The sequence below is a fragment of the Monodon monoceros genome, unplaced genomic scaffold (genome assembly GCF_005190385.1).
Source record: "Monodon monoceros isolate NGI ecotype Baffin Bay Population unplaced genomic scaffold, NGI_Narwhal_1 Super_Scaffold_19, whole genome shotgun sequence".
NCBI classification, from domain to species: Eukaryota; Metazoa; Chordata; class Mammalia; order Artiodactyla; family Monodontidae; genus Monodon; species Monodon monoceros.
The window spans coordinates 70,193,803-70,219,896 of record NW_021703775.1 but is presented as its reverse complement, the minus strand read 5'-3'; the positions used below and the strand labels follow the sequence as shown (position 1 = coordinate 70,219,896).

The following is a 26,094-nucleotide window of genomic DNA, read 5'->3' as shown; positions in this document are numbered from 1 at the left end:
GAAATGAGGAGCTGGATGTAGAGTCTCAGAGGTTCAGGGACACGGAGACCCGACGGTAGCTGAGGCAGGTTGCCATGCAGCCAGGCCCAAGGAGGTGCCCAGACGTGGGCCCAAGCTGTGCTCAGGGCTGGGGAGCCCCAAACCTCCAGGAGGACTTCGGGCCTGTCGGCCGTTCTTCACCAGAGCCTTTCAACCTCAGCCCACCCGACCCTCCACACCCAGGCCCTCCTGCCCACTCCATCAGCCTCAGTGTGGTCTGTTTACCTCCCCCGCTCTGCTGTGTCACCCGTCCGTCAGGGCTCCCTGGGTGGCCATGCGGCCTCCTCCTCTCCCCCTGGCCCCAGGCCTGCCCCCTCACTGCTACTCTCCACTCCACAGTTAGAGCATCTCTAAAGTGCCCGTCTGAGCAGGCCCTGCCCTAGTCAAAACCCTTCGGTGGTCCTCACTTCTCACTAAGCTCCCTCCCCCGTCACTGGAGGTGACTGCCCCCTCCAGCCACCCCAGGTGCGGCTCTGGTCAGCCCCCGCTCCTGCCGCCTGCTACCTCAGCCGGCACTGGCCCCGTCTCTTCAGATTCATGCCGGGGCCTCCACCCGAGCTGAGGCAGCTTATCCTCCTTGGGGAAAGTCAGGTGTGGTCTCAGCAGGGTTTCCCAGCAACCATCCCCAGAACCCCTGTGGCTGCCAAACAGAAACCAGAGGGCCCTCCTGAGTAACTATAGAAAACAGTATGTATGTGCCTGCCCGAGAGTTCCCAGAAGGGCAGAGGATTCCAGGAAAGTGGAGCATTCCGTCCCAACAAGAGCTGGTTCCTGCAGCCAAAAAGGGGAGAGGATCTCGGGTTACTGTCCCCCAGCCCTCAACCCTTGAGGCTCCAGCCTCCTGGGAATCCAGCTCCTCCCCCGGGGGCAGGTAGTACTAGGGCTGGAATGAGAGTTGGTGGTTGATCAGGGGCATCCAGCCAGCCTCTGCCCTGGTCAGTCAATAGGAAAGAGAGAAGCCCAAGCTCTGAATGTTCTATACAGCTAGGAGACCCTCCTGAGAAGGCTTCACCTGTACGGACGCACCTGCACACGTGTGCAAGGCCTCCGACCACGTTCATCAGAGGGCCAGTCCTCCACCCTGCCAGGCTCTAGTTGTGGCTGGGCTTGGAGTCCTCCTGGCACTGGAGCAGGGGGAGAGGGGAACATGGGTGTATAATCCCCATCCCAGGACTAGGTCATTTATCTGGAAGGATGTGGTCTTCCCCACCTGGGAGTAGAGACCCCCACACACACACTGACCTTTGGCCTGGAAGGATCTCCAAAGAAACAACCTCCCCAGCAGGCTAGGAAGAAGGGCAGAGAGAAGATGAGTCAGCGCAGCTTGAGGCTCAGAAAAGCCATTTGCTGGGAGCTCTGGGACCAACTGCAGCCAAATGCATGAGTGAGGATGCCTGTCCGCCTGGCTGCGCTGCCCAGCCCTCAAGAGCCCGCTGAACCACACCAGCCCTTGAGAAGGAGGGACAGAGAGGTCAGCAAAGATCCTCTAGGATCTGTGCTCCGTGGGGGCAGGGCTTTGGGTCTGTTTCCTTCATTGCTGTATCCCCAGTGCCTGGAACATGGTAGGTGCTCAATAAATATTTGTTGAATGTACGAGTGAATAGAATGAGTGAAGGAATGAACGAGTGTAGCTGAAAGTGATCGATTATGCTCACAGTACTGAAGCATAAACCTTACCTTAGTGCTGTGGACACAGGGTGGGAATCTGGGGGGACGGGACAGCTTGAGTAAAGGCATCGAGGTGGCTCCAGAGTCAAGGTGTCTTTTAAGGCAGAAGTCATCCTGAAGAAAGTTGTCCTTTTTCAGTCACCTTCTATGATTTTATATAACTTAATTCAAATGTTCTGCCCTTTGTCACGTTTTCTCTTGTCTACTTTGGCAGGGTTTAACCTTATTATCTTATTATGGCCCACTGCCCATAGGTAACTCACTCTCTGAGGGAGCCTTGCCTTGTGCAGGACCACGTCACGCTTCTGGGCCACGAGCAGAGTTTCTCCTGAGGGGTGGTTGTGCTCTCAGGGGCTTTGGCCATGTAGGCCTTGGCCATTTCTAGGGTTACCTGGGGGTAGTGCAGCTTCTGGTCTGTGGCCATTGAGTTCACCAGCACCACCTGGGGCCCCGGCCCCTCCCAATGGGTCCATTCTGCCTTCCTTCCCTTCCTGAAGGTCTGAGGTCCCCTCACCACCTCAAGTCCAGAGCCCAGGCCCCCAGCTGACTCCAGATGCAAGGCCTGGGCTTCGCCTTGGCCCCTCCCATCCCACCCCAGGGCCCCTAGCAAGGATCTTGCCCAGCAGGCCCACCAGCCAGCCCTCCAGCTTGCCTCCCCAGCCAGCTCTACCCAGCCTCCATCATCCACATTCCCCCCCTTTGTCTACAGCACGACCGTTCATGGTGCTCCTTGGACCCTGAGCCTCACCTTCCCAAATGACCCCTAAATATCTCTAGGCCCCTGGGCAGGCCCTGCCCTGCCCTGAGAAAGCAGCTAGGGCAAGCAAGAAACAACAAACTATAGCAACTTAAAATTATAAATGCGGGGCTGCGAATTAAGCAGAGTTTGATTCAAATCTTGCTTCTGCCACTCAGTGGCCAGGGACTCTCTCTGAACCCTATTTTTCTCATCTGTGAAATGGGGACCTTCAGCCATAGAGTTGCTGGGAGAATAAAAAGCGATAATGTAATCCGTGCATCTCAGCGGGGTAGCAGGAAGCATGCACGCTGGGGGCTTTTCAAAGCGCGGGTGCTTCCTCCCCTCCCCTCAACGAGATGAAGCCGATGGGGGCGGGGTGGCCATTGGGTATATATGACTTAAGGAATCAGTAAGATGGCTGAGGGCGGCAGATGTAAAGTGCCTCTAGACCCAGTAACTGACACGTGGTAAACAACCCAGAAAGGCGCTAGCTTTGGGTTTTAAGGTTGGGTTCCTACTCCTCGCCGGCCGTGAAGCCCAGCACAACACCCAGACCTAGCCGGTCGCGCTGACTGGGGTACAGGTGCCCGCGCGCGGACTTGGGCGCGCCGCCTCCGGGAGAGGGGAGGACCCGCCCCCAGTGACGTAGCCGGGCCCGCCCCCCGCACGTGCCTCCGGGGAGGGAGGGACCACGGGAGGTTCCCGGGCTCGCGGGGCGGTCGAGCGTCTGCAAACGCCTATTTGCATATGCGCAGGCTGGATATTTATAACTTCTCTTTAGCGAGTTCCAAGTTATTGATGTCTTCAAGTGACTTTAATCGGAGGCTTCTTTTCTTCAAATGGGCTTTTGATTTCCGGAGTGATATTATACATGGCTGTAAGCTATTGACTGAGCGATCGCCGTTGTGTTCTCAATGTGCTGATGCTGAAAATCTGCGATATAAATAAACTTCCTCTGGTAGAATCATTATAAAGCACAAGCAGCAGAAATTTATGGAAAGAACAGATTAAATGCTTAGACTTAAATTCTTCAGTGTGCTGCTTGCCCTAAACTGCTGTGTCTGGAGTTTGGGCTGCTGATTCAGGTGGAAAAAATCAAACGGACACGTCGCTTGTCGGTGCATTTTTACTATGATCTATAGTGTTGCCAAAAGAGAAAGCTCAAAAGCTGCCATTGATAATCCTGGTTAAAACTTGGAGCATAAATTATTAAGACCTGTAGTTTCTTTTCGGAGTGGTTGGGGATTGGGGCGTGCAGCACAGTAAAGAAATATAACGTCAATATGTGCTTATACGTTGTAATGTGGGACATTTTTATGCCCATAATAAAACATTCCACCTACAACTATGTTTATGAAAGCAACAGATAGGAGATCCATAATGCCACTTAATAGAGTTAATCACCTCCCCTCGGAATGGTTTAAAAGGCTTTTTATTGCATGTTGAAAAGCTCTGACCATAATTAATTCTTCACACACTGTCAGGTGCCAATCAGAGGGCTGGAGACAGCGAAGGGAACTTTCTAGCACACTGGTGCTGGGAGGGTTCTCAGAAGTGGGTCCAGTTGTCTGAACTTCAGGTGTTTACATTGATAATCTAGCCTCTGTGTTAAACTGGGCTCTGGCTGGGGCTTGAAGTTCTAGATTTTAAGCTCTGGGCTCTAGATGTAAATTCTCAGTTTGCTCTAGGTCCTGGGCTCTGGACCGGTTCTACCCTCTTAACTCTAGACCCTGGATGACCCACACTGGGTCCCTGGGACCTGAGTGAGATGATCCCACAGCACATCTGTACTGAGAGAGCCAAGAGAAGGGAACGGATGCTTCCTAACAGTCCTGGTTTAGTTGGCTGTCAGCTTGGTGGATCAGGTTGTCCACAGAAATTTGTGCTGTTTGTCCTCCCTTCACCTCTGACCATTCCAGCCAGTTTTCAACAGAGAGGAGGGAAGCCATGGATGGCCTGCCCTAGGGTCAGCGTATGGGTGAAGGCTGGTCCCTCAAGACAACAGCCTGCCATGGAACAGACCCAGTCTCATTGGCCAGGCCCACAGCCAACCAGCCACGGAGGCTCCGGAGCTAATCTCTCCCCATTTCCTCCAAAGGAGATGGCTTTATCTCCTTTGTCCCTTATCACACAGTCACTGAGTGACTGGAACCACAGGGAATCTCCCTAACAGCCCAGAAAAGCTGAGGAGGTGAAGGGTTAGCCCGAAATAATTAAAGAATAAAATCGCCCTTTACAAGCTCAGTTCCAGCCAGCAAGAGTGAAGCAGGCAGCAGGGAGACAGTGCTCTCCGATGGGGGCGGCGGCGGCATGGGGGTCTCTCAGGTGCCCAGGCAGCAACTCTGCGGAGGCTGGGAGCTGAGCTGAAGCCAGCTGGTACTCTAGCAGAGATTTTTCCGCGTGTGAAAGCTCTTTTTTCTCTTGGATAGTTGGACCACCAAGAACTAAGAGTGGCCCCTGAGGGCAGGAAGTGGAGGGTGGATGAGCAGGAAGGCTGAGCTCTGTCTCCCAACATGGTCTGGCAGACTTCTCTTCGCTGGACTGACCTCCCAGGGCACATAAGAGCTTGGTGGGTAGGTTGTCACCAGAGGCTCAGAGGCTTTTGTCCTTGCTGGGGAGGTCGTCGTAAGAGCTCTGCGTTAGACAGAATCATACCCGAATGGACTTCTGGCACCCCACTGGAACACCAGCCACTGGGTTTTCCATCACGGCCTGGAAGGATTGACATCCCTCTGCCACCTCCCTACCACCAGCACCACCCAAAGTGAGAACTGTGCTCAGGTGAATTGGCCTTTCAGCTCAGGAGGCTTTTCCTGACCCGGGCTGAGCACTGGGTCCATGAGGGGCACTGTCTACAGCTGCCCTCCCAGAGGTGAGCACCCTCCTGGGGACAGGCCACACCTCACCCATCCCAAGTCATGCACAAGTCACAAGGACGACTGGGAAGATCGTCAGGCAGGGGTGCTGTAGGGGAAAGGCTCATTTGTGCCCTCAGCCAACAAAAATGTAGTGAGTGCCTACCATGCATCACAAACAGAACGCTCTGCCCTCACAGAGCTCACATTCTGCCTCCCCAGAGCCTCCCAAATGGCCATGGCCTCCACCCCCTGCATTCAGCAGTGAGAGAAATAAGAAACTGGATGTGACCTTTCCAGAGCTGTGCATAGCAAGCTGAGCTGGGAACCCAAAGTGCCGGGGCCTGGTTCTCTGGTGGATCTTCAGGCTCACATCCCAGGCCCCCTTGGGGAACTCCCTCTACCCCAGGCAGCCACTGGCGGAGTGTGCCCAGCTTAGGCAGGACACCCTGACGAGTGCTGAGCCTGCAGGAAGGAGGCACTGAGGTTTCAGTGCCTCTTAGTCCTTCTCAGGGAGCAGAGCCAGAGGCCAGCAGGGGGCAGAACTGGCTCATCCTTGAGGCAGCAAAACAAGGGAGACTGAAGTTACAGAGGCCCTAACTGTTTGACAAGGCCTGGGAGAAGGGGTTGCAAACCAGAGCTGGAGGCACGGTCAGCGTCTGTTGAGGGGATGTGGGGGAACGGTGCCAGTCTCTCATCTTGACCGGGCAAGTTGTCTTCTGAAATCCAAAGTCTCCCACCGGGTTTATGCGAATGAGCTGTAGGACCAGTTGGGCAGACAGCACACATGGAGCACCCACTGACAGGGCGGAGTGGAGTGCCCAGCCACGGGCCAGCCCACCTAGACCGGCCCGGCCCTCGGCGATCAGAGCTGTCTTCCAGCAGCTATCAGGCCCCCGCTCTCTCTGCCCACGGTGCTGGTGGCCTTGAGGTCCCCACCAGGCAACTGCTCCTGAGCCCTCCTGGTCTGTGGCCTTCAGCGAGTTGGGGACGGGGTTTTGGTGCACAAAGCTGGGCTCTGTGAGTGGAGGGCTTCTAGGATGAGTTTGCTAATAGAGATATCTGTTCTGGGAGGTCGTGTTACAACCTGTCACTAACCGGAGCACCCTGCCCGGGGTTCTCACCAAGAAATCACAGACAGCTGCTTGCAGGCGGGTGAGTGATTTGCAAGGACCACAAGAATATTTGCATAAACATATATATGGAAGTGTGTGTGTTTATTTGCATTCATTTGCATAAATTCCTGGCTCTTCGAACTGTCGTTCCTTATTTTTATTTTATTTTTTTCACTAAATTTCGTTGAGCTCTGGAGATTTCAGTAATGAGAACAAAAAAGCAGAAACAACAGTGCTGGGGCAGGAGACCAGAAGTTTTCAACTTTGCTACACATTAAAATTTCCTGGGGAGCTTTTTAAAAATCCTGGTGCCTAGATCACCCCCAACCCACTGCGGGTTGTGGGGCCCAGGCATCAGTATTTGTTTTTTGAAGCTTCCAGATGAGTTCTTCGATGCACAGGCCAAGGCTGAGAACTGATGCCTTAGGCAGGGCAGGCTCCTGTCAGATCAAACCCGCTTCAGCTTCCAGCGGGAGACACTGGGCACCTCACCTCGCCTCCCTCATATGTAAAAGACACTCGAAACTTAAGAGCAGCGACGTGCGTGAAGGGCCATCTCAGCACACACGGGCTCTCAGTGAAAGGTCGCCATGCCCTTCGTCATCATCACCATCTCTGTGCAGTGTCACCAGGCAGAACCAGAGCACCTGGAGACCTGCCCGCTCCTTCTGGCCCTGCCACCCAAGTCACCCTGGACCGCCTGGGCCTCCGATCCACCCCTAGGAATAGCGAGTGCTCCAGGGTGGGCCTGGGTCTGTTCTGGCTGACGTGCACGGTCCTTTCTTCTTCTAGATGACTTCCAGGCAGATGGTCCGTCACTGCTCAGATACCTGGGGAGTGGGTGCTGGCAAGGGAGAGAGTGCGCTCGAGAGCATGCCCGCGTGGCCCTGCTCGCCTCCCTCCGCCCTCTCTCCAGGCTGGGAGAGAGCCAAGTGCTGGGGATTGCAGGGTTTTCTTTCCCTGGTGGGTGCTGCCAGGGGAAGAAAGATGCTGGAGATATGGAAATGCCTACCGTACTCGGCGCGGTTGTTCCCAGGGTTCTGCGGCTTCTCGCTCTCCCTGCTTGATGCCATCGCTCTGCCTGCCCACCAGCCCACTGCTCCACACTCCGTAGAGTCTGTGGTCCCTCCATGGGCTTTCCTGCTTCTGTGCCTTTGCTTGTGCCGTGCACTCTGGGGGCCACACTTCCTCCATGGAAGGACTCAGGATTTGTTGGCTCAAATCCTATCCATTCAAGACCCAGCTCAGTGCATCCTATTCCGTGACACCTTGTCTGATCCAGCAACTATTCATTCATTCCCTCAATCACTTATTCAGACCTTACCTGAAACCTGTTCGGAGCCAGAAGCTATGCCAGGCACTGGGGTACAGAGGCTAGTCAGATCCAGGCTCTGCTTTTGAGAGCTTTTCTTAGCAGTGGGAGCTTTTCGGAGCAGGGATCAAAATCGATTACGTTCTCCTCCGCAGCAGCTGCCAGAGAAGCTCCTGTCTGTGCAGACGCACCCCGTCAAGAGAGATGCTCAGGGTAGACAGCACAGATCCTCCCAACAGCGGACAGGCGCAGCCATACCTTGGCCTGCAGAGCCTGAGGAAGGAGAGAAGTGCTGGTTTCAAAGCCTCCAGGACGTAGAGGGGAGAAGATGGGAGCTGAGGGAGCAGCTTCTGGGGGCAGCCAGCCCACTCCAGCCAGCCCTGGATCCACCTTTGCTAGGACACATGCAGTCATTCCCAAGGCCTCGGGGAGCTCTACAGCTTGATTTGCAGACCTGCCCAAGTCCAGGTCAGCTGTGCTGGGGAGAGCCCTCTTTCCAGCCTGCCCCAGGGCCTGGATGCTTCTCCCTGGGCCCGGGGTTGTAGATACCCACCCAGACCCTCCTACCCCATGGATTCCCCATCACCTCCACCCACCCAAGGTAAAGTTCACCCCAAGAAGGAGCCAGCCCAGACCCCCACAGGAGAGTTGTAGAAGCTCCAGGCCCACAGGTAGCAGAGACAACTCCCAGGTCAGGACCAGCATCACCTTCCCCATCCCTGGGCCCGAACGGGAGGCTACTGCTGGAGCCTAGGAGGATTCTCCATCAGGTTCTGTGTCATCCCTGGGAACTGCAGACCCAGCTGGTCAGGAGCCCTCCACGTGGCCAGGCTGCAAGGTCTCAAACCCTCGAATCCCGCAGGACTCTGCTTTCTTTCCCTTTTGGTCAAAGCCATTCACTCCATCAGCAAACACCCTCCCCGCCCCTCCCAGTCCCCCCACGGGGGTCCCATCTGTGGGCACCCACAGTCCAAGGGCTTGAGAGATGAGAAAATAACCTTGGCTCTGTTGTGAGCCCAGTGTGGTGGGACAGAAGGCGGCATCTGAACCTGGTCTCGCGGGATGGGTAGACGGGTCCTGCAGAGGAATAGGACCCGATGAAGGGAAGGGAACAGCCTGTCCAAACAGCAGCTGGGAGCTGCCCCTTCAAGTGCATACCACGCCCTTCACTACCCATCACTGCCATCAACCCCCCAGTGAGTGTACAGTTGCACCTCGTGCCAAGAAGGCTCTCAAGGGCAGAAAGTGGGACAGCAGGGTCGCCTTGGTCTCCTCCCCACCTGCACACAGAGACACTCCATTCCTGTAGGTTGATTCCTGCTGGACACGGCCCATGCAGGAGACTGGGCTAGGCTGGGCTTCTTAGCCTTTGTGCCATGCAGGGGGTGGAGCCACCCCTCATGCCCACCTTCAGTCAGCCTCTGAGCACAGTGGCAGGTGCCCAGGGTGCCCACCCCCTGTGTCCAGCCCTCCCGGAGCAGAGGTACACCAGAACCCAGGACTGCAGCTGAGACACAGGCCCGGCCCTGTCTGCGCAGGACGGCTTCTCTTGGGTAATTACTTCCAATGAGAGTTTGTGAAAAAAGTACTCTGGCTTTATTATAGAGTCTAATAGGTTCAGCTTCTCAAGAAAAATAGACTGTCAGGCTAAATAGCTCTGGGGAAGTGACCAGGCAGAGAGGGGTATCGTTAAAGCCAAGAGCTCAGCTGAAATCATGAGAACAGTGTGAAAGGTCCTGTGTCAGGGAAGTCAACCCAGAAGGTCCAGGAGCACGGCCTGCACGTGTGCCCAGACAGGACTGCCTTCCTGCATCAGGGTCTTGGCTGCGTATGTCGCCGCTGGGAGCCCAGCATGTGTGAGCCACCACCCCGGGACCCAGTCCTGCACCAGGCTCTGGGAATGCACCGGGCTGCACCGGGCTGCACCGGGCTCTGGGAATGCGGGGAACGAAAGGCACCAGAGCTCACAGTCTAACCAGAGACAGAATTCATCAGGCGAAGATCACATACCGAAGAGGGAGGGCCTGGCAGGGGAGAAGCCTGAGCAGCAGGCAGGAGGCGGGATCAAAGGGGGTGTCAAGAGAGCCCACCCGGAGACTCTTCCGGGGACCAGGCCTGGGGTGCCTCGTCCACGGGCTGCGTGCACCCAGGACCCCATGGCCAGTGTGACAGGCAGGAGTGCAGGACACCTGGCTGGTAGACGGGGCACCAAGAGTGGGCCCACCGGAGGCAGGGCTGGGGCCATGGTGTCTCTCAGGTGTGACACGGGGGCTGGCCCGGGCACACTGAGGCAGGCCTGGCCCTCTGGCCCTGCAGCTGGCCCCTGATCTCCTGGGGGGCACAGCCCCACTTTCTTCATTTATGCTAATTTTCTAATTTTCCTGGAATGACGGTGGCGATTAAAGACCATCGGCAATAGGAAAATTGAAATATCGCCTAGGCTTTCACCTCCCTTGAAATGACAGGAGGCGACATGTTGCCACGGACCTGACCCTGCCCAGGCCCTCAGGAGGGGTGAGCACGGATGGAGACCCGGGGCAGACGGCCACGGAGAGACACCCCCTCCGAGAGGAATATAGAGGGACAAGTGCGGTAGAGAGGGGTCCCCATCCCCCCAAACGCACGCACGCACGCTCCTGCCCTGCCTCCTCACCCCAAGTCCTCTCGGCCTGTGAATCCTCTTCTCCTGCGATGTGATTCACAGAGCTCTGAGCTGCCATCAGGCCCTGGCCACAACACGCACACACGCATGCACACACGCACGCACGCTCCTGCCCTGCCTCCTCACCCCAAGTCCTCTTGGCCTGTGAATCCTCTTTTCCTGCGATGTGATTCACAGAGCTCTGAGCTGCCATCAGGCCCTGGTGGCACCTGGGGTCTCCGTTTCACTTCCTTGTTTACCTGGGTAACCGAGCTGATTGTACTCCCAGCTCCGGTTCACTAATTCTCACAAATCCTTTTAAACGATTGATTGATTTGCTGGAACCGTCGGGGAGGGCCATGAGTCCCCCGCTCCTTGTCTCCCTCTCCTGTCTGGTCCCCCATCCTCCCCAGCACCTCGTCCCGCCCCCTCTCTGTGCCATCCTGCCCCTTCCTCGGGCAGGGGGCTGACTGTCCCGAAGCCCAGCTGGCCAGAGCCTTTGAGGGACTCCCTTCAGGAAGCTTCCAACACAGCAAGGTTCCACGGAATATAGCCCATGACAATTTAGGCTTGTTGCTCTTCTGTTTCCAAAGCATTCCCTCCTCTGGGGTCTGCAGTGTTGGGTGCAGAAGCTCTGGGGCCCCTCGCTCGCCTCTCCCCCACTCAGCCCCTTTGCTCACCCACACAAGACAGCTGTCTCACCCAGGCTTCCCAGGAGCCTGGTGGAAGGCAGGTCAGCAGGGCCTCTGGGTGAAAGACGATGGGGCCATCATGGTGGCCAGTCCAGGTAAAGAGCCCAGGCCCCTCTGGGAATCCAGGGCAGTGAAGGAGGGAAGCAGGGCCCCCTGTGGGCTCCCCCTGCCCTGGGCCGCCTGCTGGCCAGGAATGGAGGGTAGGCAGCCCTCTCCACGTTTGCCCCAGTTGAAGAAACCAGGTGGTGCATTTTGTAGACTGGGCACCTGGAGTCGCATCTTCTCTGCTGGAGGCTGGGCTGTGCTGGAGGATGAGGTAGCCGCCGCCGTCAGCTCCCCGGTTGCTTAGTTGAGCTCTGAGTTCATACCTCTCTGGGGGTACACGCAGGACTGACACCTCTTTATTCAAATTCTCTGGCGGGTCCCAGCTACAGCTTCTCACATCTATTCAGAAATCTGATGTCTTGCCCCTAAGATAATGAAAGGTAAAACAGAAAGCTGTAAACTGGTAGTAGCAGAGCCCAGGACAGCACAAGGGCTGATGGCTCTGCATCAGAGGAGGGCCTCTGTCCTCGCAGCCCCAGAGGCAAGGCGTGGAGACCATCTGTTTGAGGGGCTCATCCACCGATGCAGAAGGAACCGAAGCAGCACGCAGCACCTGGTTTCTGAATGCCATGCTCCAGGCCTTACCCGGAGGTGGGGACCCTGGAGCTCCGAAGTCAGCGACAGTGGTCAGAAATCCTCCCCTCGGTCCCAGCCCTACATGGACTCTCAAAGCCCTGTGGTTCTGCTTCCCCCTAGACCCCAGAGCCCCCTCCACCGTCCTCCAGGCTCTAGACCAGGCTTCACCCTCACCGCTCACAAGCCCAATAGCAGTAACCCCTAGGGGCAGGGTCTCACCACCTCCAGTCATTTGCCCCCCATCCGGCCCACCCCTCTGTGCCCCAGGGAACTGGGACAGCTTTTCTAAATTTCCCTCCCAGGCCTACAGTCTATAGGTTCTAAGCACAGCTTATCCAGCCTGTCATGGGGCTCCAGGCCTCTGCACAGACAGACCTCCCCTCACCCACTTGTACACTGTGCTCCCCCCACGCCCTCGGCAGCTCTGCTAAAGGGGCATTCATCACGCCGCGCACGACACAGTGTAACGTGGGTGCATGCATGTCTGTCCCGCTCGGGTCCTGGGACGCCAACCACAGCCCACAGCTCTGACAGAGTTCAGCCGGGCAGATCTTCATTTGAGGCTAAGCAGTTGGGCTGGGAAATGGGTCAGGGACAGAGGCAGTACAGAGCAGCCCCCAGCAGGACCTGTCTGCTTGGGACTCTGCACTGGCAACATCTCCCCCGCCAGTACTCAAGCGCCACTGAGCCACTGACTCCGCCAGTCACCACGGTCACCATCGCCGGCTGGCCCTGCCGTGCACGCCTCCCTGGAACCTCCAAGTCCAGGGCACGAGCATCAGACCAGCTGAGCCCAGGTCTCCTGGTTACATGCCAGCTGCCAGGGAGCCGCCTCCACTCCACTCCCACAGGGACAAGGCCCAGTTCCCCAGGCATCTTGGGGTTCTCCCCAGTAGAAAGGGGGTTCCAACGTCAAGCAACCAAACTCACCTGTGTTCACTGCAGCGCCTACCTCCCCCATCAGACCGTGAGCTCCTTGAGGATGGAAACTGCTTTCATCTTCTTAGTCCAGGGCCTGGTACATAGTAGGTCCTCAGTAAACCCGTGTTAGACTGTGAGCTAAATTAGGAATAATACCTCTCCTCGTGTGCCTTTGGCTCTCCACGGTGACATAGCTAGCCATCCCCCTGCTCTTCCTGGTCATCCCCAGGCCACCCATCTCTCCCTCCTCAGGGGGACTTCAGCGCCCCCGCTGACTGCCATGGAGCTCTTATCCGGCTCTTCACCACGGGCGCCTTGTGTCCCCACTGAGCTTCACTCTCCCCGAGGACGGGGATGGCCTGGCTCATCTACTGCCCCGGCTCCTCTGCAACTCCCAGCCCCGACCCCAGCTCGCAGCCCTGTGCCCTGCACCTTGAAGGTACCTGACAAATGTGCTTCAGCTGGTTGACTGTGTACCTGGGAAATTCAGAGGAGGGCATCAGAATGGCTTGGAAGAGCAGAGTGGCCATCGGGAAGAAGGGAAGGCCTGATGGTGTACGAAAGGCAGGGGCTGACGCGGGCGGGTGCAGGGTGAGGATGTGGGCCCCGGTGTGGGGTGTGAGACCACTCACAGTTGATTCTGAGCAGCCTTTTTGAGTGTAGGAGACAAAACTGACTCTCTCGCTCCCTCTCATAAAATTCACCCATGGCACCCAGTCTCCTGTGGGATCAAGACCTCGGGAGGGTTTGTTTTTTCACAGCCTGATATGGGCTTGCCTCTCACACCGCATGCTCAAACACACATATTCACACACACATATGCTCGTACACATACATGCATGCGTACATACATGCTCATACACACATCACGTGCTACACACGCCATACGTTCCTGCCCACATACTTATACACACTACTCACTTAAACACACATGTACATACGTGTGGTTCACACCTTGCCCCTCCAGCCCACCTGGTCAGCTCCTACTTATCTTTCCAGTGTGCCCTTAACCATCGCCAGCCCCGTGGAAGCCTCCCTGCTCTCCATGGAGCAGAGCCAGCCCCCTCCTCTGCCCCTCTTCTGCCCGATGTTCGCCCCACTAAAACTTCTCACCTGGCATCACAGTTACTTAGTGTGTCCCTCGCTAAACAGTGAGCTCCCCAGGTCTCTGAACATGTGCATTCATGTGTGTCCCTGGGACCCCACCCAGTGACCAGCACACAGGAGACAACACCCATTTGATGGATAAATGAGTGGGACAGACACAAGGTATCTGAAGTTCCCAGAGTCTGCCTCTGAAAGGGGATGTCCGCGCCTCAGCCTCATTCAGCTGTGGACTTAGTCTCCTCCTCCAGGGCGCCCCTAACCTTTCTAAATCCCTCCCTGCTTTCTGCCCTGACCCCTGGACACTTAGAGCTCTCCAAGGTGCTGAACTTTGTTCTCTCACTTGGCCCCAGCTATCTGTCCTGGCCTCTTGACTCTGGTCCCTGTAGCCAAGAACCAGCCCCGGCTTCCAAGAATCTACACGCTGGTGGAGAAGAAACAGTGTCTCTAAATATACTATAGGCAGAACACAGTTCACAGAGGCACAGAGCATTATGAGAGCACAGAGGGAGGGGGGTGCTCCCCACCCCAACCCCAGACATCAATTTCAACTCTGTCCCTGCTGCCAGACCCAGTCTCATCCTCCCCTGATCCTGAGGACCAAGGCCCCTGCGGGCACATGCCTCCCTGAGGGAGTTCTAACCAAGTTCTAGCCCCTGAAGGAGGCCACCTTCCCTCCAAAATCCTTGACATCTGGGCTGCTCCCAGCTCATCTGCCTTGGCCTCCCACCAGGCCCTTGTGAGCCCCACCTTCAGCATCCTGACCTGAATCACCTGGATGCTTAATTCACTGCACATCAGCCCTCCCCACTCCAGCGTGTCACCCTGGAGTCCCAGCTCCTTGCAGAGCTCTCTGCACACCGGTCTTGACCTCATTTCTCACCCAAGCGTCCTAAGCCCTGACCTTTTCCTGAGATCTCTCTGACCGCCTCCCACCATGACATTTTCACCCTCTCCTGCTCAGAGTATTCCCGTCAACCCCTCAGCTTCCAACCTCAGAGCAGGAGAAGGAGCCAGGCAGAACCTTCTTTACTGGGGCAGGAAGGACGAACAGCTGCCAGTGTTGACCTAACCAGGCACTTCCCTCCAACTACAGCCTCAGGGTTTGCTCAGTGACCTTCCTGCTCAGCCAAAGGTCTGCCCCCACTTCTGCAGTGACCACCCTGTGGCCAGGCTCCTCAAGGCTGGTGCTGGGGTCCTAACACTCCGCCCCCAGCCTCCCCCATCCCTCCCCAAACAAAATACCATTCCCTTTGCCTCCTACCCCAAGGTCACAAGGCAAGAGCTGTCAGTGAAGGTGGCCAGTTATTGGCCTACATGTGGGCAGGTCTTACCATCCAGGCAGCTGGGAACCTGGAAAGTTGAGAAGACCACCTCTCTCTGACCACTGCGTGTGAAGCCCCCTGTTCTGAAGAGTTGCCTTGAGGGCTCCAGGTTGCACCTGTGCTCAGCAGAGCTGGTGGGGTGGTCAGTCTTTGCCAGGAGGGCTTTTTAGGCTCTTCAAAGCCATTGGCACTGAACAGAATAGATAAATCCCTCCCCAAGGAGGATCTAATCAATGTAACCATGCTTTAGCAGCCATAGATGCCATACGAAGTGTGGGGTCATCATCGTTATTATTAACACTGGTGTCTCCTGAAGTTAAAAGGGGCTTGATTTTTGCATTCTTTCCGTCTGATTCCACACAAGTGTGACATTTCAAATGGTTCTTTTGGATCATGTTTTGGGGAAGTTATTCTTACCACCCAGACCATGTCTGCATCTGGTCTGTAACACACCCTGAATTCCAATCAGAAAGGAATTTTTGTGAAAAACATGGTGTCTGGTGTCCGGGGGGGGGGGGCAGAGAAGCAAGCCCTCCAGGAGATCACAGCCTAGAAAGGAGACAGACAGATAGACATTCCTCTGAAATTAGGCAGCCAGGGATCTCTACTGCAATTGAGACACCAGCAAAGTCTCGTGGGACCACAGGAGAGGTCTGTGATCCAGGAACTCAGTAAGAATTCTTATAGGATGGAATTTAAGCTGAGGCTTAGGGGATGGATGAGACCCTAAGAAACAAGTGTTGGGGGAAAGTTGGCCAAAGGGGCAGAGAGAAACAACCAAAGTGAAGGAACAGGATACAGGGGGCATGAACTTAGAGAAAGGGCTGAGGGGTGTGTGGGGACATGAATAGAAGTGAAGCTATAAACAAAGGTTACAAACAGGTCCTAGAAGGCTCTGGGAGCCACTGGGTAGGAGTTTAGGAATGAGGGATCAGGCTTTCCTTGCCTGGGTGGGCCTGTAGATAAGGCAGTCATGGTGATTCTGTGGCTTGACCTAGGTCTCTGGGTCATGCTGCCCCCATGCCCAGGCTGGCAGCTGGTCAGTCCTTGACTCTAAGAGACAGAGGAAGAGAGGGGGATGTTTCTGTTAGTGTTAGGTGGGTTTCAAAACAACTGAAGGGGAAAAATTTTAATGATTTTTATATCATCTTGGAGGGCATAAGAATGTTCCAACTGAAATGTAAACTTCATTCTGCCGAGCAAATGCTCAGTGAGCACCCGCTGGTAGGCAGCCCTGGGGCGGGGACTGTAGGAAGAGAAAGGACCTTTGGTGCTTGAGAAATAGGTCTGTCACCCAGCATTGGACGACATGGAAAAGCCAGGCTGGTGAGAGGTGGCAACTGTTCTGAGGGCTTTTGTTCCCTTTCAGATAGATGGCAGAAATTTCCATTCGGACAGCAGGACAACCAGAAGGTCTCCTTGCTAAAATGCTAAGTCAGGCAGGAAGCCTGAGTCTTTCACGCTTCCCTGCTCTAGAGAACCCCATTTCCTGGGAGGGTTTGCCCGCACATTGGTGGGACTGGGACTGGGTGACTTCCCCGTAGAAGGCCCATCCCTCCGACTCAGGCTGGTCGTGCAGCCCACGGGGGTTTTTATTCCATCTTACGAGGAAGCTGGAGCCCAGCTGGCTCTCAAGGCTGATTCTGAGCCCAGTACTTCTTTGGAAGCGGAGAAAGGGGTGGTGTGTATATCTGATGGGTGGGAGAGGGAAAAGGAGGAAGGGCAGCATCCAGCTTGGCAGCCCGGCCGCTCCCTGACCGGCTATGGCAGAAGCAGCAGGAGGCTCTGTTTGTGTAAAGCCATCATTCGTCCCCACAGTGTCGGCACATGTCAGGCTCCTGGTCCCGAATGAATTATCCTCTGGGTGTGCATGAGAGTCTTCGCTGTGCTCTCTCAGTATATTTCACAACTGCTCTGAGTTTATAATTTTTTCGGGTCCTTTATCAAATAGGTGTCATAAATACCAGTGGAGTCAGGTGCATTTATCACCTAGCTGGGTTCTTACTTGAGCTCTGAAAAAAATTATTTGGCCGCACAACCTTTCTCGGGGCTCTGATTTAATGGACTCCACTGCAAAGCCACTGAAATTCGTTGCCTTTTAATATTTGACATCTCTTCCTCTTTATTACCACCTCAGACAGCCCTTCTAGTCCAGCTGGAACGAGCCCATTAGTCTCTGACAAATAACTTGTGTCGTTTGGTGAAAAATATGCAGAAGTTTGGCTGCAACTTCATCTCCAGTGTTGGTTCTGTTTGCGGCCTCACTCTCCTCTAAGCAAAGCATCCAGCCTCGGGCAGACCCTTCCTAGTGTCTCCTTTCCCTCTGATGCCACTTGCTGCTGGATCCACAGAGCGGGTTTACCCTAACCACATATAATGGAATTTGAGACAGGGTGTTTAGAGATGTCCGTGTGGGGTTAAGAATTAGCCTCATAGCAGCACTCGTCACAAGAGCTCAAAGGGGGAAGCAACCCAGGTGCCCACTGACAAATGAATGGATACGCAAAATGTGATCAATACATACAATGGAATCGTATTCAGCTTTTAAAAGGATGGAAATTTTCACATATGCTACAACATGGATGAACCCTGAGGACATTATGCTAAGTGAAATAAGGCAGTCACAAAAAGACAAATACTGTGTGATTCCATTTATATGGGTTGCCTAGGGTAGTCGCGTTTAGAGACAGAAAGTAGAATGGTTATTGCCAGGTGGTGGGGAAAGAGGGGAATGGGAAGTTGTTCTTTAATGGGTACAGAGTTTCAATTTTGCAAGATGAAGAGTTCTAGAGATTGATTGCACAGCAGTGTAAATGTATTTAACACTACGGAACTTAAAAATGGTTAGGATGGTAATTTTACAACAACAACAAAAAGAATTAACTTCAAACTGCACCAGCGAGGGAGAGAATGACACAGAGGAAGTTCTCTGAGCACTTGAGTTCATCACCTGTTCATGCCTTTGATAGCAGTTAGCTCTTGCAGCATAACAAACAGTTCTAAGGTTTAGTGGCTTAAATCAACAACCACTTATTTAGATTGTGCAGTCTGGGTTGGGCTCAGCTGATCTGGGTTGGGCTCAGCTGATCTGGGTCGGGCTCAGCCGATACTGGTGGGGGTCTGGCTGGTGTAAGCAGCTCATCTGTGGGCTCACCTCTGCTCCGCGTTGTCTCTCATCCTCCAACAGGCATGATTATATGGTGGTGGTGTCAGGGGTCCCGAGAAAATGAGCAAAAGCAAGTAAAGCTTCTTGAGGCTGTGGCTCAGACTCAGTGTCCTTTCAACCATGTTTTAGGGTCCAAAACAAGTCATAAGGCCAGTCAAGATCCAAAGGGTGGGGCAAATAACTCCACCCTTTGATGATGGGAGGGGCTGCAAAGAATTTTTGCAATTTACCATAACGACTATATACATATACTCCAGGACCTGTGCTCATTGTTGAAGATAAAAATAAAAAAAAAATACGATCTAGTGCAGGAGACATCCATATAAATAAATAATTACATAGTATGCTCTAAATAAGTAAGCACAGGATGCCGAGGTGGGCGGAGGGCAAGGGGATCTGGCAGGAATAGGGGAAAGAGGCAAAGAGGCCTGGGACAAAATAATACTTTAACTGGTGTTGCAAGATAAAATGGTAATTAGCCAGAAGAAGCAGGGAAGAAGAAAGATCTGGGCAGAGGGGCAGAGAGATGAGTGAAGGATGGAGGGGGACATGCCTGGGGTGCAGTGAGGCTTCAGTGGGGAGTGAAGGGCCCACCGGGGAGGGGAGGGGCTGGGCATTGTTGGGGGACGGCCTTGTTCCCACTACCCAGCCTTGCAAAGTTTATTTAAGCAGGGGCTGATGGGAACTTCCCTGGTGGTCCAGCGGTTAAGACTCTGTGCTCCCAGTACAGGGGGTCCGGGTTCGATCCCTGGTCAGGGAGCTAAATCCCGCATGCCACAACTAAGACCAGGCACAGCCAGATAAATAAATATTAAAAAAAAAATGTGGAGGTTGATGGTCAGGCTGATGTATGGAGAGAGCTTGGAGGGGAACAGGCCAGAAACAGGGAGACGGCCTTAGAGGCTGCTGCAATGACTCAGGTGAGGGATGGCGGCGCTGGTGGAGAATCGATGCAGAGATTTCTAGGTGGTAAAAGAGGCAGGACTGGGTGGGGAGGGGTCAGGGAGAAGCCTAGTAAACTGGTGGGTGTGAGCTTTCTGCCAGATGGTCTGAGTCAGGGGAGTTCCCCAAGGAGGGGCAAGGCAAAAGGCACAGGGCAGCCACTTGGGTGAGCAAGGCAAGGGTGTGGGGTCCCACTCAAAGCAGGGAAGACCAGAAAACAATTCCCTGATGCCAGCCAACAGGGAGGGACCTTGAGGTCAAGACTTCTCCTTCACAAACCCAAGGCAACCAAATTCTGCAGGGCGCTGGGATGCGTGCAGCTGGAGCCAACTCTGAGGACGCAGCCCCTGCCAGGCTCTGCCCTGAGGCCTGCAGACTGTCCAACCTGGGCACCGGCATGGCTTGTCCAAAGGCTTCCCCAGGAACCCCCAGGCCTCCAAGCCCCTCAGACATTAAGGAGTTGTCCTTGCCAATATGGGGCAGGCAGGAGGGCAGTTTGGGCCCGGAGCCAATACTGGTTTCCTCCCGTGGATCCTCGGTCGTAATGTCCCGAAATGCCAGCTCTCCAGCTGGGCACTCAGGGGGCAACAGTAAGCACGTACCAGCTGATCAATACTTTGAATGTACTTGGGGCCCTGCTGTGAAAAGGAATCCCCTGGTGAGCCCTTTCATAAACTGAAAAATTCTTCTGAAACTGAGTAATCTTGCCCAGTTATTAAATCCAGATTTCCACAAAATGAGAGTAGAAAGAGCCTACAGTTATGATGACCTGGATCTCCAAGCACCACCTCTCAGATCCGGCCCGGGATTCCCAAGGCAGCAGGCGTTGAGGCTGGGTCTGGGGCTGCAGATGTAATCGTTGCTAGAACCTTGGTTTGAAATAAAATCTTCCAAAGCAATCAGAATGCTCTGGGCCCAGAAGGAGTGGCGTTCTGTGTAGCGCTGTGTTCTCCAGGTCCCCTGAGCACGGTGAACTCAGGAGGCGTGTGGGGCTGCATCCATCCCTCAGTGCAGCGTGACAACTGGGGCCACCAGAGCAGGTGCCCGTGGGTGCTTGAGGGAATTGAGCACCAAAAGCTGGAGCAAGTTGCCCAGGGTCACCCAGCCAATTAGTGGCAAAGCTGGAACAAGAATCAGGGATTCCAGCCCAGAACTCTTTCCCCCCCCCCCCCAAGGGATTTCACTCAAAAACATGACATCATCCATCTGGCTCATGGTTTGGGAATGAATTCAGTTGGTGGCTCTTTTTGGAGCTGATGTGTGAGTGCAGCAGTTCAGCCTTAACCCAGCCTGACCCTGTAGGCCCTTCCTGTGTGGGATCCACCCCGGCAATGTGCTACACGTCCCCACTGCCACCTCTCCCCAGGCATCCCACGGCCCTAACCCTAGGCCCACAACTCAACTCATCACCCCCTCCCTTCCCGATGTCCCCCCCAGAAATCCGGACATGGTCCTCACACACCCCCCCACCCGCCATGGTCCCTCCAGGATGGATGGCCGTGGCATCCACAGCCTAAATACTTGTCTTTCTCTGTCCCTCTGTCACCACTGTAGTTCAGGCCTTTGTCACTTCTCACTTGGATTGCAGAGTGATCACCACCATCAACAAAAACATGAAAATTACCACCGTTGAGTGTTTACTATGTGCCGGGCCCACGGCTCACAGCTTACCGCGGGCTAGCTCCTTTAACCTCCACCAGAGCGGGAAACTGAGGCTTTGGGGGTGCTGCGTAACTTTCCCAAGGTCACACAACTGATAGGAGGCAGAGTTCAGGTTCTCCCTCAGGCCTGGCTCTGAGGCCCAGCTCTCCACAGGGTGCTTTCCTGCCCCCCATTCTGCCTCTGCCATAGCTGCTGGAGTCTACCCTTGTCACCCCTCTGCACAGAATCCCTGCTGACTCCCTGGTGCCATAGCATTAAGCTCGAGCCCCCTCACAGGGCTCTTGGGATCTGACCCCTCCTGTCCACCCATCACATCTCTGTCTCTCCCCCAGCCCTTGAGTCTCTTCCCCCGTATCTACCCCACAGGTGCCCTCCACGCCCTCGGCTGTTGCTTTGGGTCCTGCTGGTTTCCCTTGCTCCAAGCCTCCACGGGGAGCCTTTAGAGACCCCAGCCAATGACCCCGCAGGACACACACCCCTGCATGTGCCCTGCAGCGACTCCAGCTCAGCCTGATGTGGGGTTGGTGGGGACAGTGATTCAGCATTGCCCGACCACCTCAGTCCCCCATGTGGGGTGTGCTCCAGGGCCCCCCCTTCCCACCATCTTCCCTGGTCTTCAGCAGAGCTGGAGCCCAGTATGTCCTCTCAAAGAAGGGCCTGGCTGACCTCAAAGCCCACAAGCCCTTGGCCATCCCCGGGCCTGAACATCTGATCTTCACCCAGCTCTGGGAATAGAATGGGAGCCTCCATTCCCATTTTACAGACATAGAAACAGAGGCTCAGGAAGTACCAGGGCTTGTCCACAGTCACAGTGTCAGGGGAGGGCTGGGCTCAGCAGGGCATCTTGGCAGGCACCCAATGCTGGCCCAAGAGGACAGAGATGACTGGTCAGGCTGGAGCAGGGCACACTGGAGGGTAATTCCGGAACACCAGCCAGGGTGCAGCAAACACCCACGTGGAGGGCTTGAGGTGCTGGTGGGGGACTTAGAGGGTGGGGCTCAGTTCTGCAGACCACCCTCTCCCATTCACCTGCTGAACAGTCTAGGTCATTCTGGCCCAAGAATCTGGACCTCTGATGTCCGGCAACCAGCACTGCGAAGGGCAGGCTCTGTCCATGGGCCCGTGGGGTGCGGGGACAGGCCGGCAGGGCGAGGCTGTTGGGAGCATTACTCATCTGAAGGCCTTAACTTTGCAAGTGAAAGAGTTTATATAAACTGAGCAGAGCAGCTGTCAGGCTCTCCTCCTTCCCCATTCTGAGCCTTGATGTGGGTCTGGGAGAAGCTTCTGACATCCCCAGGTTCGGAGCCCATGGACCTGGGGCACTCTCTGTGCTGGCCCCAGGTGGCCAAGCCACCAGGCAAAGGTAGGTGTGTATCAGGGTGGGAAGTCCCCTGAGGCCACTTCCTGGGACTTCCTGGGGCTGCAAGCCAGGCTCCCCTGTGCTGAAGACCCAGGTGAAGGGTGGGGCTCCTGAGATGACCCAGGAAGTGGGAGGAGGTGCAGACTATCCCTGCCCCTTGCTTGCTTCCCCTCCTACCCCCCCATCCCTGCATCTGTCCTGGAAGTGTGAAAGGGAAGTGCTCGTCAGGCCCCCACTCCACCCGTCCTTTCTCAGGGGCCCCTCCCCAAGAAGCTCGCCCCAGCCATGGCTGTGAGTGTCTAACATAAGGGATGCTGTTTTTGCAGGTTTTGTGGTTTTTATTCCTTTGAACCATATCCAGCCCATCTTACATCACAACGCCATGCTTTACTTGGTATCAAATACATCAGCACTCATTGGCATTTGGAGAACTTGTTGCATAGTTAAATTACAGTTTTTAGTTGTTTGTGATGATGTATTCTCTCTGTTTCCGGTTGTCAGTATGGGAATCTTTTCTCCCAGACTTTCAATTTCTGGGTTTGGTTTTTTTTTTGGGGGGGGGGATTTCGTTTGTTTTGTTTTTCTGTATTTGTTTTTTTGCTTTTGAAAGTCGTTATTCCTTTGGTTACGTAGCCCCTCCCAGTTGCTGCTTGTTTACGCATTATGTTTGTGACCTCTTTTGACTGTCAGTGTTGAGCCAGTCTTGCCAAGAAACAGTGTCAAGTATTCTCCTATTTCTCTACTTCTTGAAAAAAATTTTAATTAAAAAAAAAAAAAAAACTCTTAATGGGAACCTGGCCCTGTCTGTCTTCTCTGTTCTGCAGAAATGTTGAAGGAATTGAACCAGCAGCGCAGAGCGAAAGCGTTTACAGACCTGAAAATTGTTGTTGAAGGCAGAGAGTTTGAAGTCCACCAAAATGTTCTAGCTTCCTGCAGCTTGTATTTCAAGGACCTGATTCAAAGGTTTGCCTTCCTTCCAGCTGTGGTCGGGTCTGTTCCTTTGTAGGACGCTTTTGTGTCGCTTTTCTCCTCCCCTCTCTTGCAGGTTCCTGAAGCGTGACTCCCTGTCACAGAGCCAGTAGCCATCTCTCCTCCGCCCCCCCCCCCCCCCACCCAGTGCCCTCTCACACACAGCCTCAGAGCAGCCACTGTCCCCGGCCCGGCCCACACAGCTTTGCTGGTCTCCAGGGGCCTCTGCCAGCAGTAGACAACACCCTGCCCCACCCCCCGAGGATCCTGCTTTCTCAGTGGCTCACAAGCCCTCCCTGAGATTAGGAGGACTGCAGACTCCACTTTAAGGGACCACTTGTACGCTGCCCCCACTGGGCCAGCACGTGTCCCCAGCACCATCGTCACTGCTGTCGATAGTGAACTTAACGCCAGGAAAGCACTTCGACCAGACCATCCCCCACCGAGGAGCACGAGGCACCCAAGGGGTCGCTTTTCCCCAGCCAGAGTCGGGGAGAATTGACTTGTAGCTAAAGCCTCATTCACGCTGCATGTCTTGATACTTGTACTCAGAGCCTAAAACCAGCGCTATCTGAGCACAGACCAGGTGTGTCCTAAACACGGTCTCTCTCAGCCTTCGCTCCCCTCCCCTTCTGCCCTCCGCCCTGGCTATCTCTACCTGAATGAGTCTTAATGGTGCATGAGCATCTTTTTTTTTTTTCCATTATGTTGATTTTTTAATTTGTCTGCTTCATACCCTTGCAAAGACGTTAGGGGCCACCTTCTAGCGCCTTAGTGAGGGAGAGCAGCCGAGGGGGCCGGCCCAGGGTAACGCTCCTGTTTCTCTCACCCATCAGCAGATTAATGCCGCTGCTCATTTTGCCTTGCAGCCTCTCCGGGGCAGACGCTGAGCCGGGACTGTGCTCAGAGTGGGAGGACAGGACCTCTGCTTGCTTCCCAATGCTGTGTTTGGACTTGCCAACTAACCCCAGAGTGACTGTGTTTTGTTTCAGGATGGCACACTGGCTGGCATCTCCTTTCCAATCTGTTGTGTCCTTTCACTTAGAGCTGAGCTGCCCGGCGTGCGAGCCCCGCCAAGCCGCGCTGGCCCCAGCCACGCAGGAAGGGGCAGGCTCTTTGTGACTTCCAGTCTCACGGACAGCTCGGGTCTCCCACCCCCAGTGCTTGGGTTCTCTCTGTCCGAGCACAGGGGTCAGGGGCATGAGCTCTGGGGTGAAGGGGCACGGCCAGTGGCCTCTTCAGGCCAAGGGAGGGCTTTGTGCTGCCACTCTTGGCAAATTCTCAACCGACGGTGACCAGCAACTGGCCACTGGATTGCAGATGTGGCATCTTAGGCCTTGGTCCCTGATCCAGATCAGCTGGAGAGCACAGAGGTGGCAGGATGCAGGGACAGGTTGGTACTGAGCGATGGCCCAGCCCTGGGCTAGAAAGATGTGGGCAAGGGAGCACAGGAGCTCTTTGACTGTCTTCAGAGACCTAACATGTAAACCAAAACCTTGCACACAACAGAGAAGAGATACCACTAGCTGGGAACCCAAAGTAGTGAACGCTTCTTGGACAGACCAAAAAGAAGGAGGAAGAACATTCCAGGCAAAGGATGGGTTGTGGGGAATGTTCTGGAATGCAAGGAATATTCTGGAATGTTTTAGAATATTCCAGGCAAGGGATGGGTTGCCTGGAATAAAAATTTAAGGACAGAGACAGTCATGAGCAGTGGGGATGGGGAGATGGCCTTCTCAGAGATAGGTTGAGCTAGGTTGGGATGGGCAGACAGGCCCTGACCTCCAGGCTAGGGCCCCGGGCTCAGTCTGAGGGTGTGGAGGCCGTCAGGGTAAGTGGAGTGGGGATGCCCACCTTCAGGCAGGAGAACTGCAAGGTGTGCCTCAGTAACCCTAATGGGAAAAGATGGGTGCAGGGGCTGAGAGGCAGTCGCCGGAGGAGAGAGGGCAGCCTCTTGGGAGCTGGGAGACCTGGGTTCTACATCTGACTTTGCCACTCATCCTATGACCCCAGGCAAGTCACGTCCTCTCCCTCAGGCCTCGGGTTTTCTCATCTGTAATAGAGGAGGTTGGTTCAAATGATGTCCAGGTTTCCGTCCTGCTCTGACATCCCAGGGTGACAGTGAGGGGATGGGCAGGGCTTCCCCAGTGCAAGCACGGGGACATGAGAAGGACAAAGTCACAGGCAGGCAGGTCCATGGACCAAGGGCAGGGGAGAGCTAGGGGGAGGTGATGCATTGAGCGTCTGGCATGTCGGGTTTTAGCAGCCTGAACATACCCAAGTAGAGACACCTGGTAGGCAGCCAGACGGATGGATCTGAACCCAGAGAGGTCTGAGGTCTGCGGAGACAGGGCTGTGTCTTCAGCGCACAGGAGGGTCACTCAGCGGGAGAGGTGGCCACAGCAGAGCCCCAACGTGCCCCTTCAGTTCAAAATCACAAGCTTAATTTGCAGCCAATTTAAATTTGACTCCTCTCTTCCTAACCACGAGCACACGTCACCATCTCTGCCGATAGCTGCAAACAGATTCCTTCCATGGGGAGGAAAGCAGACTCTCTTCCGGAAGGTGGTTTCCCTTCCGGCCGTGGAAAATCCTCAAGAATTTCACATTCTTAGTGATCGGGGAGCAGCTCATGTTGCACATCATTTCAGTCTCCTCGAGACTGTGGAGCCTCCAAACCTGTGACCCTGGAGACTTAATGTGCAGTGGCCCAAATGGCCCAGCAGGGGAGACGGGGTCCTGCCCGCCGAGCCCCAGGCAGGGTCTTCCCCCTCAGGCAGCTGCACTAACACAGGCAGAGGGTGTGGGGACGATCTGTGGGACACGACACGCTGGTCCTTACCTTCGTGAGGGCCTAGGCGAGCACTGGCAGAGGTGGGGGGACCAACCTCTGCCATCCTGGA

At 55.0% G+C, this 26,094-nt stretch overlaps 1 protein-coding gene across 1 annotated transcript in view; it reads left to right on the top strand.

The window, feature by feature from the left end:
- The window catches only part of KLHL29 (kelch like family member 29), a 309,933-nt gene that overhangs the window by 262,711 nt on the left and 21,128 nt on the right, over positions 1–26,094 (top strand). The window contains exon 6 of the mRNA XM_029231912.1: positions 23,047–23,185. Within this exon, the coding sequence (XP_029087745.1) occupies positions 23,047–23,185 (139 nt within the window). The remainder of the gene's footprint in view (positions 1–23,046; positions 23,186–26,094) is intronic.